Source organism: Antrostomus carolinensis, unplaced genomic scaffold (genome assembly GCF_000700745.2).
Source record: "Antrostomus carolinensis isolate BGI_N321 unplaced genomic scaffold, ASM70074v2 scaffold35258, whole genome shotgun sequence".
Lineage (NCBI taxonomy): Eukaryota > Metazoa > Chordata > Aves > Caprimulgiformes > Caprimulgidae > Antrostomus > Antrostomus carolinensis.
Genome location: NW_010331478.1, coordinates 5,924 through 20,259, shown reverse-complemented (window position 1 = coordinate 20,259; position 14,336 = coordinate 5,924). Strand labels below are relative to the sequence as shown.

General features: G+C 36.9%; 1 protein-coding gene across 2 annotated transcripts in view; it reads right to left on the bottom strand.

Annotated features, from left to right (window-relative positions):
- ANKRD27 (ankyrin repeat domain 27) overlaps window positions 1-12,976 on the bottom strand; it is a 34,044-nt gene extending 21,068 nt beyond the window's left edge. Inside the window, exons 1-12 of one of the 2 annotated variants that reach the window (XM_010173234.1) lie at window positions 12,851-12,976; window positions 11,592-11,702; window positions 10,449-10,605; window positions 8,787-8,941; window positions 8,396-8,455; window positions 8,249-8,302; window positions 8,095-8,160; window positions 7,939-8,015; window positions 7,466-7,587; window positions 6,497-6,575; window positions 5,498-5,630; window positions 395-487 (exon numbers count right to left, since the gene is read on the bottom strand). In XM_010173234.1, coding sequence (XP_010171536.1) covers window positions 395-487; window positions 5,498-5,630; window positions 6,497-6,575; window positions 7,466-7,587; window positions 7,939-8,015; window positions 8,095-8,160; window positions 8,249-8,302; window positions 8,396-8,455; window positions 8,787-8,941; window positions 10,449-10,605; window positions 11,592-11,702; window positions 12,851-12,952 — 1,209 coding nt within the window. In that variant the 5' untranslated portion in view covers window positions 12,953-12,976. The remainder of the gene's footprint in view (window positions 1-394; window positions 488-5,497; window positions 5,631-6,496; window positions 6,576-7,465; window positions 7,588-7,938; window positions 8,016-8,094; window positions 8,161-8,248; window positions 8,303-8,395; window positions 8,456-8,786; window positions 8,942-10,448; window positions 10,606-11,591; window positions 11,703-12,850) is intronic. The other variant, XM_010173233.2, reaches the window with a different exon arrangement.
- Window positions 12,977-14,336: the final 1,360 nt, after the last annotated feature.

Below are 14,336 nucleotides of genomic sequence, written 5' to 3'. Positions count from 1 at the left end.
TATAAGATTAACATACAATATGAAGTAGCTGTCAGGTGACCACATTTAAATTATTTCTGAAAACTCTTTCAATTTCAAGCACTAAAAGCTGTGAGAGAAGTATCACATCTGTGCTTTAAATGGGCCAATTGATAGCAATTGCAGTAGCATTTCATCCTCATTTGCTTCCATATTTCTTATAGCATGTGCTGAAATCCCTAAGATGATATTAACTTGGTAACATTCTGTCACAAAAATGCACTAGATATAAAATATACTCTTAGTATCTACTAAAACACATTTTGCAGTACTTATGTAATTTATACTGCATCATACTTCAGAAAATCACAGAAAGGAAGGGATACAAACATGCAACACATAAGTACATACGTATTCTGCCATAAAAGTTATTAACCTTAAATAAGTAGTCTATTGGAGTAGCAGACATCTGGGACAGTAAGTTCATCCTTTGTCTTAAAAGCAGCTTGTCACACAGTCTTTCAGATTCCTGAAAATAAAATATATAGATCAATTATATATACATTCATTTACAGGCAAAAGTAAAGTACCTTAACAGTAAAATTAACTTTTTTCCCCAGACTTAAAAGACTGCACAACTGCTGTTCAAAGAAATAATAAGTAGATGTTCACTAGAATATTCCTTTACTGTAATTCTGCCTGAACTAACTGAGCACTAATGAAATCATGGCTGTACCATCTAAAAAAGAACACAGTAAAACTAGAAAAGACAGAAAAAAGACAACAAGAACTACAGGAGGTGCAAATGTTCTTATGAGGAGAAATTAGGATTCTCCACTCTGGACAAGATTTGACTGTGCTACAGTGGTCTGCAAAAGTCACAAAAAGTACAAAGAAAACATGCAAAGAATGAATATCTGCTGTTCTTTAAATGTAAGAACTGGGATGCCCAACAAAATCACCACACAAGGTTCAGGGAGGGAGCGGGGAGAAGAGAGAGAAGAAAAAATGTCCTCTTATTGTAGAACTCATCGCTATAGGTGTTGCAAAAATCAAAAGTATAAATGGACTCAAAAAGGTATTAAAGTCATGTAAGACAAATCTACTGATGGCTATTAAAAAACATGACCCAGATACAACTCTGACTCAAAGACTGTGCTGAACTCTCTGCTACTTGCTGGAAAATAAAAGATTGAGCCAGGTGAAGCATTAGTCTGTAGCAGACTCATTCATATAATGTTTTCCACTGGTTACTTCTTGAAAATTGCAAGTAGAGTTAAGCAGTCGTACAATGCAACTCTCAGATCTGAGAGATATGAATACAAGCTTCAGGATGCACTAGAGAATATATATGCTTCCAAAACCAGGTGAAAATTCTTAAGTAGAGTCAGATTTTGAAACAGCAATATTGAACCTCACATGAAATAAAACAAGAATCTGAAGAAAAAGCATCCTAGTAGACGAAAAGTGGATGGAAACACTTGCACATGGTTGATTCTGGTCAACTGCTGCTTAATTGTATTCAACTGGCAGTAATATCTTTTTTTTTTTAATGTTATTTTTGGATAATTACTATCTCCCTAGAAATGGAAAGACCACTGCATTTAAGATAGATGCCCACGTATCAGATAAACTTCGATGGCTTAGGATCCAGGCTACAGCTTCTGCAATTAAGTCCGTAAAGAACAGATAGAAATGAGTAAAAAATGTCTAACTCGGCTCTTAACATTAGTAAGTCAACATGAAGTTTAAGGAACTAGTGAACTGCAAATAGACAAGATCACTTCAACACCAAAAATAAAGAGTTCAGATTTTCTAGAAATGCGATCACTCAAGTTTCAAAATCAACACAGATGCCTCTCATAAAGCTGTCTAAAAAAACCTCCATTGTATAGCAAATAATGTAGTTAAAGGTATGTTTGTAAGGTCTAGAGACAAAAGCTCAGATCTGCGCTTCATGGTAAGTTAGTTGTATTTAGCTATAGGTGAAGATGACAAATGTTCACCAATCTTTTAAAATGTAAGTACTTTAGCTAAAGATACCCAAGCATATATTTTCTAAGTTACAAGGCACATAACACTAGTCTTCTCAGATAGATTCTTCAGTGTGAGAAGGAATAACTTCCCTAAGAAATATTTGATTAAAAAATTTATTAACTATAAAAAAATGTTAAGACTTTTACTACAACACAGGCTTCTGAAGTCTAATCAGAATTTCTAATACAAATGCTCACAGATAGCTTTATACTTTCACTATGGAGAATCTAAGTAACCACTAGCAAGACCTACTGTAGTTTTAGTATTTTTCCTTCCATAGTGTATTTTACAAGATAAGTGTTCCCCAATTGGAATAATTATTGCAAAGAGTCACTTGAGACAGTAATCCTTATGTAGAGGTATTAGCTTATTTATTATATAAATCAAAAAAAATAAGAGTCCACCCCAGGTAAAACTACACATCTTTGAAAGTGAAATACAGAATGGTAGAAGAATTGGGTATTGGTTGAAGTATTAAGCGAGTTTGGGCCTTCAAAGACAAAACTCACTTGTACCACCTTTACTTGCACTCCAGGAATTTTAAAAAATAAAACTGTTTTGAGTGGGACTCTCAGGTATTTAAAATCTATATTGTCTAGAAAAAACACATCCAAACATTAATTATCTTTTTATCTAACATTACTCTCTAGACTAGAGAAATGAAATACTTGTACCTATGAGGGTGCACCTGTATAATGACCTGAGGTAACTTTCACAGATTACAACTGACGACTTAGGAAAATTATCTCTGCTCTCCCCTCCCCCACAAACACTTTATTAGCCCGTTTCTGTTCAAGTCTTCCTTTCCTGGCTTCTCCCACCTGCAATTCCTTTATGCCAACCTCATTGCCACCTACAGCTCTTTTCATACAGGAACCAAAATGCTGCCTGTTCCCCAGGGGCTGGCTCTAACTCCATACTGGATACCTTACTTCAACCCTCTGAACTAGGTTGTCTTACTACAATTACCTGTGCACAGGAACATAACTCAGGTCCAATAATTACTAACTGGAAGTCTAATTAAAAAGTTGACAACTCCCAGAAAATAAAATGGAATCTTTCATGCTATCAGTGACATGAACCTCTCCTCCCCACAACCAAAATGTCTCTTCAAGACTTGCATGACCTTGGGTGAAAAGATTTGGCAGGTGTCTTGCAAGTGCAATTTTCTTACTGACATGAGGGTGATAATATGCCCATTATCCCACAAGGGTACATTAGCTCCCTGCTGAGTCTTCTTTATTTAGTTAGCTTCATTAGGGATTGGACAACAGCATTATTCAGCTGCCAAAAACTCCATCTGAAGCCAGCTATAAAATTAAGTGTAAATACATAAGGGGCTGTAATGAAGCCCCAGGGCACAGCAATGTTCCTGCTCACTTAAATCCTACAATCCCTTCCAGCACAATCTGGAAAAAGAAACCACGGGGCATCAATGAGACAGCTGCTGCAGCTTCAAACAGAAAGCTGATCTCCTTTACCAGAGAATATAGGAAATATTTCAACTGGTAAGTTCATGAAGCAGAAGTTCCTACTATGTTCTTCCACCTCCTCACTACCCTTTATTCAATTCCTGTCAAAGGGCTCTTTGCTCTAGTTTCTTCCTCTTCATTGTGTGCCACCTTCTCCCTTACTCTATACTAGAGAAAAAGGTGACCTAGCTCTTTCCTTTTCAGCTGTGCTAGAGGGCAGAGGGTCACCCACTTCCTTGTCTTCAAGATTCTGCTATTTCCCATCTCATCTGAGGGAGCTGTCTTCAAGCCATGTTGACTCCTATGAAAGGCAATGTAGAAGAAAGGAGTTCTGTTGCACACTCATTGTACACACCTTGAAGTGAAAGTCAGAAGCTAGCACTCTAGGTCTGGAGCTGATCCAGCTGAGGTATGGACAGAAACACTGACTGCTTGCTCTTATACTGGTGCAGACACTAATGTAAGCAGTATGAGACTCCCCTCATTTCTCAAATACGTAGTTCAGTGTAGTTCATCTTTCAAGCAGCTGCCTCCCAGATAAATATCATCTCTTAATGGCAGGGGCACTTAAGTCATAATCACTTCAGGGCAATCCTAGTGTAAAACTGCTATCCTTAGCTATATAAGGAGGGATACGACAACAATAGGAAAGTTTTTATTCTAGAAATTTAAGAGTGGTATATTCTTTTTTTGAGCTTGTTGGCATTGTTGTGGAATAAAATTCTACTTTGGTTCCACTTCTCCATCCAGACCACGAGCACCGCTATTTGTACACTGATTGTTAATGACAGCTAAGTGACTACAGGAAGCAAAGTTGATTGTCAGGCTGTTTTCCTTTTAAACTAAGGCTTTTTATTTTTTTTTTCTTTTTAACATAATTCAATACAGCATTACAGACAAGAAATAACAGAGTCTCTTTACACAAAATGAAAGAGTGCTTTTCTTTGAGTGTACAAAAACTTATGCATGACAGGTTCATGGAATGATCCCAGAAAAATAACAAAACCAAAAATAACAAAACACTAAAATGTTAAAGTGCTGCTTCTTTAAGATTGTGTCCCAGATTGTCCCATCCCAAGCCCTGCACACTGAGCCATTATTCTGGCCCCTGCAATTAGATTCCAGTGCTTTGCAGTTGGGCAGACTGAGACACGTTGAATTCACTCTGGTTCCACGTTTACTCCTTTTGAGTTCCACATCAGATCAGGAAAACCTAATTTTGCAACAGTAGAAAATTTTACTGGAGTGTCAAAACTAGATTCCTTTACCAAATAAGCTACAAAGTTCTTAACTCATAGAAGTTTCTAAAGTTACATCAATATCATCCGATTGTCCTGCAGGGATTTGACCTGATTGACAGAAGGTCTATTTGCCCAGTAGGAAATAACTCGCTCATCCACAAACTTCCTGCCCCTGCTAAGTTAGAGAACTTGAGAGCCAAATTTGACCTTCAAACACCACCTTATCCCAGTCCTGTGCTCCTATTAAGCTATCAACTTAGTGCAACATAGTAATCTGCACTGCAAACACTGAATTTTTAGAGTACAAAGATTTACTGAAGAATTCTAAGTTACACTGCAGCCCCCATTCTGCTGGCATAGCTAAGCTTTCTAAAATTATTAAAGAAAAATCTGTTTAAGCTATGCCTGCTCTCACATACTGCACTGCTTTCACAAACATGACAGAGAGTACAAACAGGAGATATTAAAATTACTGAAGACTCAGCTGTTGAAAACAGCGCTGTCATTTTTCTTCTAATCATATGAAGAGGCAGACTGGACATTTAACTGCTTCCTCAAGGAGTTTACAATGAACAACAAGTATTCCTACAGGATTACGGCTTCATTGTAATCTTTTAGATTATTTTAGCATTTGCTTCAGATATAGTTACCTCAAATAATTTATTTAAGTGCAAAAAAGGAACTCTTATGTTTGCTGTTTGTATACTCTGACTGGATTTACTCCCACAGTGGTACACAGTCCTACAAGCTTATCAAATACACATTTGACAGACTTTAAGAGTAGCTTACTGTTGATCTGTCAGAGAGGTTGCCTTGTCGAATGTATTCTATTGCAGCCTCAATTGAGGTTAGACAGTATCCCAATTCATCCTTCACTGAACTGCAAAGCCTGAAGTTCTTTATGTAACTCAAGTTGGCCATCCTAAAATAAAGAGTTAAAGCCATAAACCACTAAAAATAAAAAGACACTAGCATGACATATCATAATACTGCAACTCATCTTAGGCAGACAATAGGTGTGGGTTAAGAAAAAGCTTATCCAAAGATTGTTAGGCTAGCAATACTATGGCTGTCATGACCTTTGTAGATGGGTCAGAACTCTACTCATCTTTTAGCTATTGAATGAAAAGTAATTAATTGGATATAAGGGATATGAAGAACAGGATAAGGACAGCATCAGGATATTGTTTCACATGTTTCAAACATGTTAATCTCTCAAGCACCATAGGTACCAGTGTAACGTGATAGCTACAAATGAAAGGAAAAATGCTAATTTCTGGGATACAGGATACATCAACACTAACATTCAGTTCAGCTACAGGTGGAAGGTTTGGATATATTTTTACTGATAGTGAAGAGAAACACAATGGCATAGGCTAGCAACAAGCAATTAAGCATTCAAATCTAGTTCCTCTGTATGAAATGTATCAAACATCTAGAAGCTGCATAAAGGTTTCACAGCTCCAGACACAGAGGAGGAAGAACCAGTCTGTAAAGTCTGGACTGACATGCAGATTTGGTATAGAGATGGTCTCCCATTACAACTTTTTTCCAGGCTGGGAATTAAAACAGCAAATACACAGCACTTGAATTCCTCATAGGTCCTTAATTTGGTCACATCTGTAACACATCTTTGCTGTTTGTCCTACTAAAAATAGTTTTCTGCATCAGCCCCTCTTACACCCTCAGTAAGATATTACTACATGTTCAGTAACATTTGCCCCTATAGCAGCATTACTACTAAAATGATATGATGAAACTCTGTATAGCCGAAATATAATTACATACCAGTTTGGGATTTCTGTTTTTACAAGTAAATACAGCAAAACAGAGAGAAGATCATCTGAACACATGGTTTCCACGTTAACTAAAAAAAAAAGAATTTATATCTGATGTTAGTCATGTCACAGTTCAAATCAAGGGCAATACCTATAAATGGAGTTCTGCCTCCTAAGACTAAGGGCCAGCTCTATTAGTAGAGAATGCATTGAGTAACCAAGGCAGCCCTCCAAGTGTTCTCAGTCTCCCTCCAGAACAGGCTGCCAGGAGCCAAAAACCAAATACAGTTTGTACCGCACAAATTGCAGTACTTGACTAGCAAACCCTCCTTTCTATACAGGAAAAGCCAGAGCACTAGCTCAAGGCTTCTGAAATTCTTGAGGAGAAAAAAACTACCCGCTAAGTTGATCCACTTTTCCATAACCCAGGAGTCTTCCTGAAGAAAGGAAAAGATTAAGTAGAGAAAGCACAAGTGCACTGTAGTACTCCATTTGCTTAGTGGAAGTATCTTCTCTCTCCAGAACAGATAAAATAATACCAGGTTAAGGTGTCTGTGCTTTCCTATCACAGAATCATTTCTGTAACCCATGGTAGCATTTTGAATCCAGCATATAGGTTTGTTTGCCCCCACCAACACTGCATCTTTCAGAAGATGGATCTCAAGAATATTAATTTCAAGATTATCAATTCAATTCTTCTGCATGAGAAAGTGTCTTAGTGCACAGAAGCTTCTCACATGCTCTAGATAAAACATATAAGCTAAGCAAGTACCCCACCTCACCCCATGAGAAACAATGCAGACATGTCTATCTTGCCTCCATTTTGTTTTCTTTAGAGACCTGCAAGGCAGACCCCAGTCTAATTGTGTTTAATCCACAAGCGCTATTCAAACAGCTGTTTACATAGCAGAGTGCTTTGTGAGTGCTTTTAAACTTAAGAACAGTTTTAAATTAAGTTATTAATTCACTAATTACTGACCTCTTTGGCTAGGAGATTGCATAATAATTTGTACCACTTTTCGTAGACAAAGTAGCTTCTGCTGAGGGGAAGTACATTTGTTCAACTGACCCAGTTCTCGTTTTGCACGTGGTATATTAAAGCTACAAAGTAATTTGAAAGAAATTATTAGCATAAAGAGTTCCCATTGCAGGATGTGCAAAACCCAAGTTTTAACTTATTCAGAGCTGAAGAATGGCATTAAGGTATTTCCATCTTTACTCCAAGTACACTTGCATTTCTGTACCTTGCAGATGGAGATGGGAGCAGAAGAATATAAAAGCAAAGGAGACACTGCTCTAAAACGACAATTGCAAAGCTTTACTTCTCCATTTCAAATGAATTAAGTATAAGAAAATCTTGCTGTCGTCTGAAGGAACACACTCTTTTCCTGGCCTGAGGTCTATTTAAGATTGGATCTGAATGACTGAGGAGTCCACAATCGACTCTCTCACCTGAACTCAGGCTTCACTCCAATGTCTTTTTGCTGGAGGTCTTGAAGGCTCCTCGTGATTTTGTTAAAAGCAGCATCCTAATCAATAGAAAAGCAACAGTTTTTTTAAAATGTATTAGATTAACATAACTAATCTTTCACAATCAAACAAACTTACCTCACTTGCCTCAATAGTCCCCACATATTTAAAGATTAGATCATAAATAGCATGGTGGACATACATCTGTAGAAAAAAACAAGCAGTACTTAAGGCATGAAAGGAAAAGTTAAAAATAGCTTGCTAATTGTTTTCCTTCATTTCAGATGCTTACTTCAACTGCTTGTTTAATCAGATTCATCTGCTCTTCTTGCTTTGCAAGCATTTTCTAGAAAAGGAAAGCCATACAAACAGCAAGAGAAAGTTAATTTATTGCTTAAGTAACACTATGTACTATGTATTTAGTGGAATAAGTGTTTACCAAGTGTGAATCTCTCAGAAGATGCTGGAGACATTTGGTATAAAGTGCATTGACAGAATCCTGGAGAGGAAAAAGGAAGAAAGAAAAAAATCACCACATTCAGATTCAGGTTAATCTGACTCAAAAGAACAAAGCATAAATAAGCAAAGAAAGGAAGTCTTCCCTGCCTTCTAAGTGTGTACTAGGTAATTTTTTTTTAGCTAGAAAAATTGCCTTTAGGATGTGGCAATTCACAATTAAGAATTCTACTTTCTCCCTTCCCATCTTTTAGACTACTACATAGTCCACTCTAGGCTACCCTGACATAGAAAAGCTCAGTAAGACAGAGATATCCAAAGCAGTGAAGTGAATTATATTTAGTCAGTTGAACATCAGGAAGCAAGATACTAACTATGTAGTGGCGGAGGCTTTTTCTTTCATGTTCTTTAAATGTTCTATAGAAAGATCCTATGTATTTATCAAATCTCTCACAGTGCCTTCCCAAGAATTCTCTAACATCTTCAATACTTTTAAGACAATAGGAGTTCGATGAAGCTGTAGAGTCACCTAAAATGAAAGCCAAGAATTAACACATATGCATGGTAAAGTAGTTTCTGTCCCTACATACATCGCCAACTTGTGTGCAATGAAAAATTAATTCAGCTTACTACACCTTTAACTGCAAATATTGCTTTTAATTAAAAAAACTCAATGCATCACATTTAGAGTAGGCTCTCCTGCCTTTCATGTCAAGTATTTATTTGGAATAGCTGAAATAGTTTTCACCTTTTTTTAGCCTAGGGTAATTTATTGCCACACACACAACTCGTAACGTGAATGCAAGTCAAGCTTGAAAGTAGAAGAAAAGCATATTATGGTATTGACTGAACGCCCATGCAGGAAGTCAGCGTGCTCTACGCGAGCTGTAGAAATCTCATCTTGGATTTTTACATAACCTATTCTTTACTTAGGGCTTTCTCTGAACAGAAGAGCAAAGTTGCTTCATGTGAACATTAAACCCAATCCACTTTCCTTCCGATTAAGATAATTGGATCCCTCACTTAAAATTCATGTTGCTTTTCCAAAAACTTTTTCTAGGCAAGTCTTTCATTTGCAATCAAAGGCAGCCAACTAATAATAGGCTTAGATCCCATTAATTTCAAATTACTTTTGAAATTGCAAATTATGTCACTTCTGAAAAGACTGCTATACAACTACATTAAGCAATGGCCAAAAAAGGAATGCCACAAGAATTTTTTTTAGATTTAGATTAATATCTATATAATTTAGGCCTATATGTATGCCAGCTATTTTTTTTTTTTTTTTTTTAAGAACAACTTTCCCAGTTCCCTCATGGTACTATTTTCACACTACCCTAGTATTACTTTACTTTGTCATCATTTGTTTCAAATAGATATTCTTATGTATTTAGGAAGACTAGATGTTTTTATTTCAGAAAAAGCCTATGTTTTAAGAAACTTCTGTTCTTTTTAATTAGTAAACAGATTGCTACACAAATCCACAAGGAAATTCCATTACATTCACAGCTTTAAAAGTAGCCTTGGAAACAGTGTTCCAGCCTTATGAAGAGCACGTTCAGTACTAGGCCAAAAATTAACTTAATGAGACAGACCACCACCAAAAGAGCTGCTACATAACTGTGCTACACAACCTCTAACCACTGATGAAGTGATCATGAAAGAATTTACCTCTCCAGTTTTTCATGCATTCACCTTGCATCTCAAGACACACGTCACATTTAAGACTAAATCCCTTTTTTAAGCAGTCAGCACTAAGCTGAGCATTGCTAAAAAAATATGCTGGATCAAGTATTCCACAGATGATTTTTAGAGCTAAGACTGGGACACAGACCCTACAGAATTACCTTTGCCTGGCAGCAACTTAACATTTCTCTCCAGCACCATACTAACATCTGCCCCAGCAGGCTAATAAATGCCAAGAGATTTCAACCAAGTCAACACTTTTCAGAATGAAGGAAATGTATTAAGCATATCAAACACACTGATTTGCTCACTGTACAAACAAGACCACCAAGCTAACCTTTAATACATACTTGAGCTTTCTGTTTTTTCCAATGGATGAGCTATGCACAATATACTAAAGCTTTCTTCTTTTTCATTGTAAAATGTTTCCTCAAAAAGAACAGGTACTGAGAGATGATAATGAAAACCAGTTCCTAAAATGATGAGGTTTCCTTGTATGAAGATCTCCTGAAACAAAACAAAAAACAGATCAAGTGTAAACCTCCACCAGAACCAAGTTACTCTTTGGCTTCTGCATTGCGTAGTTACATTTCCAGGGAAAGGAGAGAATCCTGCGAGACAAGAAAGGCCCAGATTCAAGTGTTTTCATGTTCTTGTGCTGTGTAGACACTGGAGCTAAGACTCCTTCAGTTTACAATGGCTAGCTCAACCTTGCTTATACCCAGTTTCTTTACTAGAGGAGGTTTCAGACAATCTCCAAGGTCTAAGTGAGTATTTGCAGATTTCAGAGCACTTTTAGCAGAAGGGAAATTGAAAGACAACTTCAGACTGGTGCCTAAGTCCAGCTTCAGAAAAACGTTACACATCTTGTCTACATTTCTCATGCTCAGATTCAGCTTTATCTTCTCAAGCACAGTGAGGACAGTAGGAACACCTACACAATAGCCTGCAAACAGGTGCAAGATCTCAGACTGTACTGCAAAAATACATATTAAAAAAAATTTGATCCTATGCAGTGTCAGTACTGGTTAGCATGGCTTGCTACTACATTAGTTAATTTCTATTCTACTTACTGAACTGAATTAATACATCAGGCCTTATATACAACTCAATGCCATCATAATTTTGTCTTAAGCCTTGGTGAACTTGCATCTGCATAAAATATAGGCAGGCTACTATTCACCTGAAACCTAGAGAGAGAGTTCTTAACTAAGTGATAAAGGTCCTTCTGCCACAGAACAAAATCCCCAACAGCCACAAAACAGATAAATTGACAAAGTTGCTTTGCCACAGTAGTAAGCTGAAATCAGAGGCAGTGTCACCATCTAAAAAAGACAATTATTTTTGTGCACATGCCAAAATACAGCTTTGCTAGAAAGTAGTATATCCCTGAGAACTTTGGTTTAGATGGGCAACATACTACTTTGCCAGTTACCTCTAATCCCTAGCTACCTCTCCTGTAACCATTAGTTCACACAAGCAGTCAGACATACCTTTCCATTTAAGGTCTGAAAATTTTCTTCTAGCGGCTTCAGAACATAAGATTCAAACTGGCAGGTAGAAAGATTGCTGCTTGAAAGGCTTCCTTTGCATGGAACTAACACCTAAAAAAATTAGATCATGCTTCAGAGAGAAATGCCATGTGTCACCAGCTAAACACCAATAGCTTTTGCCCTCTAGAAGAAAGCAATTGAATCTGTCTTATAAACATTTACTAGCAAGTGTACAGCAACTATAGGTGCTTTTGCTTAAACAAAAGGCCATCGATAGGCACATAGTTCGCTGATTAACCTAGAAGTTTCATTTAGTGACTTACCTGAAAGAGGATGAAGCAAACAATACTAAGAGAAGGAGATTAAGCCTTATTTAAGTTACTTGCACCAGTCACCTCGACAATTTAAAATTAGGCAGTTGGTAAAAGTAAAATATATTTTCAAAGTAAAATGAAAATCCATTATAAAGAAAAAAATCTAAGGTAAGAAACATTTTGGGTTTGCTGCACACCAACAGATTTGTAGTTTGAGACATTCTTAATTAAGAAACACATTATGAATATAACAAACACTGTATACATGATGAAAAATAAATCTCATTCTCAAGGAAGAAATAAGCATGAAGCAAGTGGTACTTTCAGTACTCAGCTTTCAGAAGTGGTGTTAGAATACAGAAAGAACTGGTGAACAGATTTTAGCATTTCAACTGATCACATCACCATCTTAAGTAATACACAACTGAAAGAACCCTGTCTAATTTAAGCCTTAATTTCATTATCACATAACAATAACCCCCGAGTTTAATGGACTCCCCATGCATTTAATTTTGGATTAATAACTGCAGAATATACAGATTAGAAGTCCTAAGGACTAGAGTTTTCATTCCAGCTCAGTTTATGCCTTTCCTTTGCTATGTAAAATGCTGTCAGAAATGAGTTATTATCTGTCCACCAGGGATTTCAAAAGCTTAATCCCATTTTAAGTTACAAGTGAGAGAACATGTAACTTTAGTTCATAGCAAAGAAAATAAGCTTCCTGTCAAGTTTAGAAACAAAACCAGCTTTGACCCTTTACTACCCTACAATATAGATCAAGAGGTCCATATTAGTAAGTAACAAGCAACTTAAAAGTGGCTCTGGTTCACTTCCAAGTTCTGTAGGCTTGCAGTAATCTTTACATGTGTCACAGTATGCATATGATTTAAATACATATAGCTACTGTTTAATAAACAGCTTTTAAATGTACTTATTTATACTTACAATACCATGGAGTTCTGCAACTTTGCTGCACAGATCAGGACGCCGCTTCTGAATGGCCAAATAAAAGGGATTTTTCAAGATATCTTCATCATACATAGCCATATGGACTTCAGATATTCCAAGGAGATTTTCTAAAATACATATGGAGAATGGTTAATGTATCATACATGGTACCTGTTACAGCATAATATTTGGGAAAATCTAGGGGACAGATTGATTCCTCTTGTCTAAAAGGAGAAGGTAGTTTCAGGTCTTGATGTAAGCAGATAATACCATGCTTAACTATTAAGAAGGTAACTACCATTACTCAGAAGTTACTCAGAAAGATTATTTATATATTTCCTATTACAGTTATCTTCATAATGTCTCCTTAGGTCTTCCAGGTGTTGGGAGTCTAGCAACACATGATATGTTTAGAAAAACCTTAGGAGAAGAGGAGAAAATTTAAGATCTATATTATTACCATTTTGATATACAAGCAAACGTACAATACTGAGGTCCAATACAAGCCAAGAGACAGGAATTGACAGTTTCTTTACAGCAGACTCTACTGCATCACAGGACATTGATGCTTTCACATTATGCTCATGTAAGTCAAGATTCACCTGCATAAGGATTACTGACTGACACACAGCAATAAGACACCCAGAGAGTGTAACAGGAACCCTTGTGTAAGGCAATCCTCAACTTTCCAGGGAAAAATATAGGAGAGAGGTATACCAAGGAGATATGAATATCCATGTCATAATTGAGAAGTCACTGTGAAATGCACCATTTGTGGTCATCTCTGCTCCCATGGAAAAAGTCACAGTGATCTGAGGTCAGGCTGATAACATTTGGCAAACCAGTGAGCAAAAAAGTGCCTGGATACCAAAAACTCAACCTGTAGGCATTGGAAAAGCTATCACTAGGGTGTCACAGGGAAAAGATGATCTCTAGAGGCACTAAACCCTCAACTGCTTGCTTCCTCAATTTTAATTCTCTATTAAAAAAAAAACCAAACTATGACACATCCTAGACACAAGAGTAGAAAAAAATCCTCATAGATCCCTTCTGGAATAACTTCAGAATTATTTTGTTCAGAAGAATCAAGATTAACAGGCTTACAAGTGCTTAATTAGTCTATTCTATGTCTTTTCCCCCAATCCATCTTCCCTTAGGAATCAACAGAAGTTGCATGATTTCCTCATGCAACTTCAGCTCTATGTCCTAGGAGAGGACAAGAACAGCAGCAGAACTGTGATTTGAGCAGCCACCCTTACACAGTCAGTATCCCCATGTTTCCTTAACGCAGAATTACACCCAGCACATTATTTGCTCAGTGTGAGCTTCTTATGTCTGTTCTGTAGCACTTGTAATATCTCACTACCTAATGCTGCATTGGTACTAAAAAATGCCTTTCTCTGTAGATCATGTAAGAGACACGAAACCATTGTATGGCAGTTTAATAGAGTGGAAAAAGAGACATCTAACTCCCACCAACTTT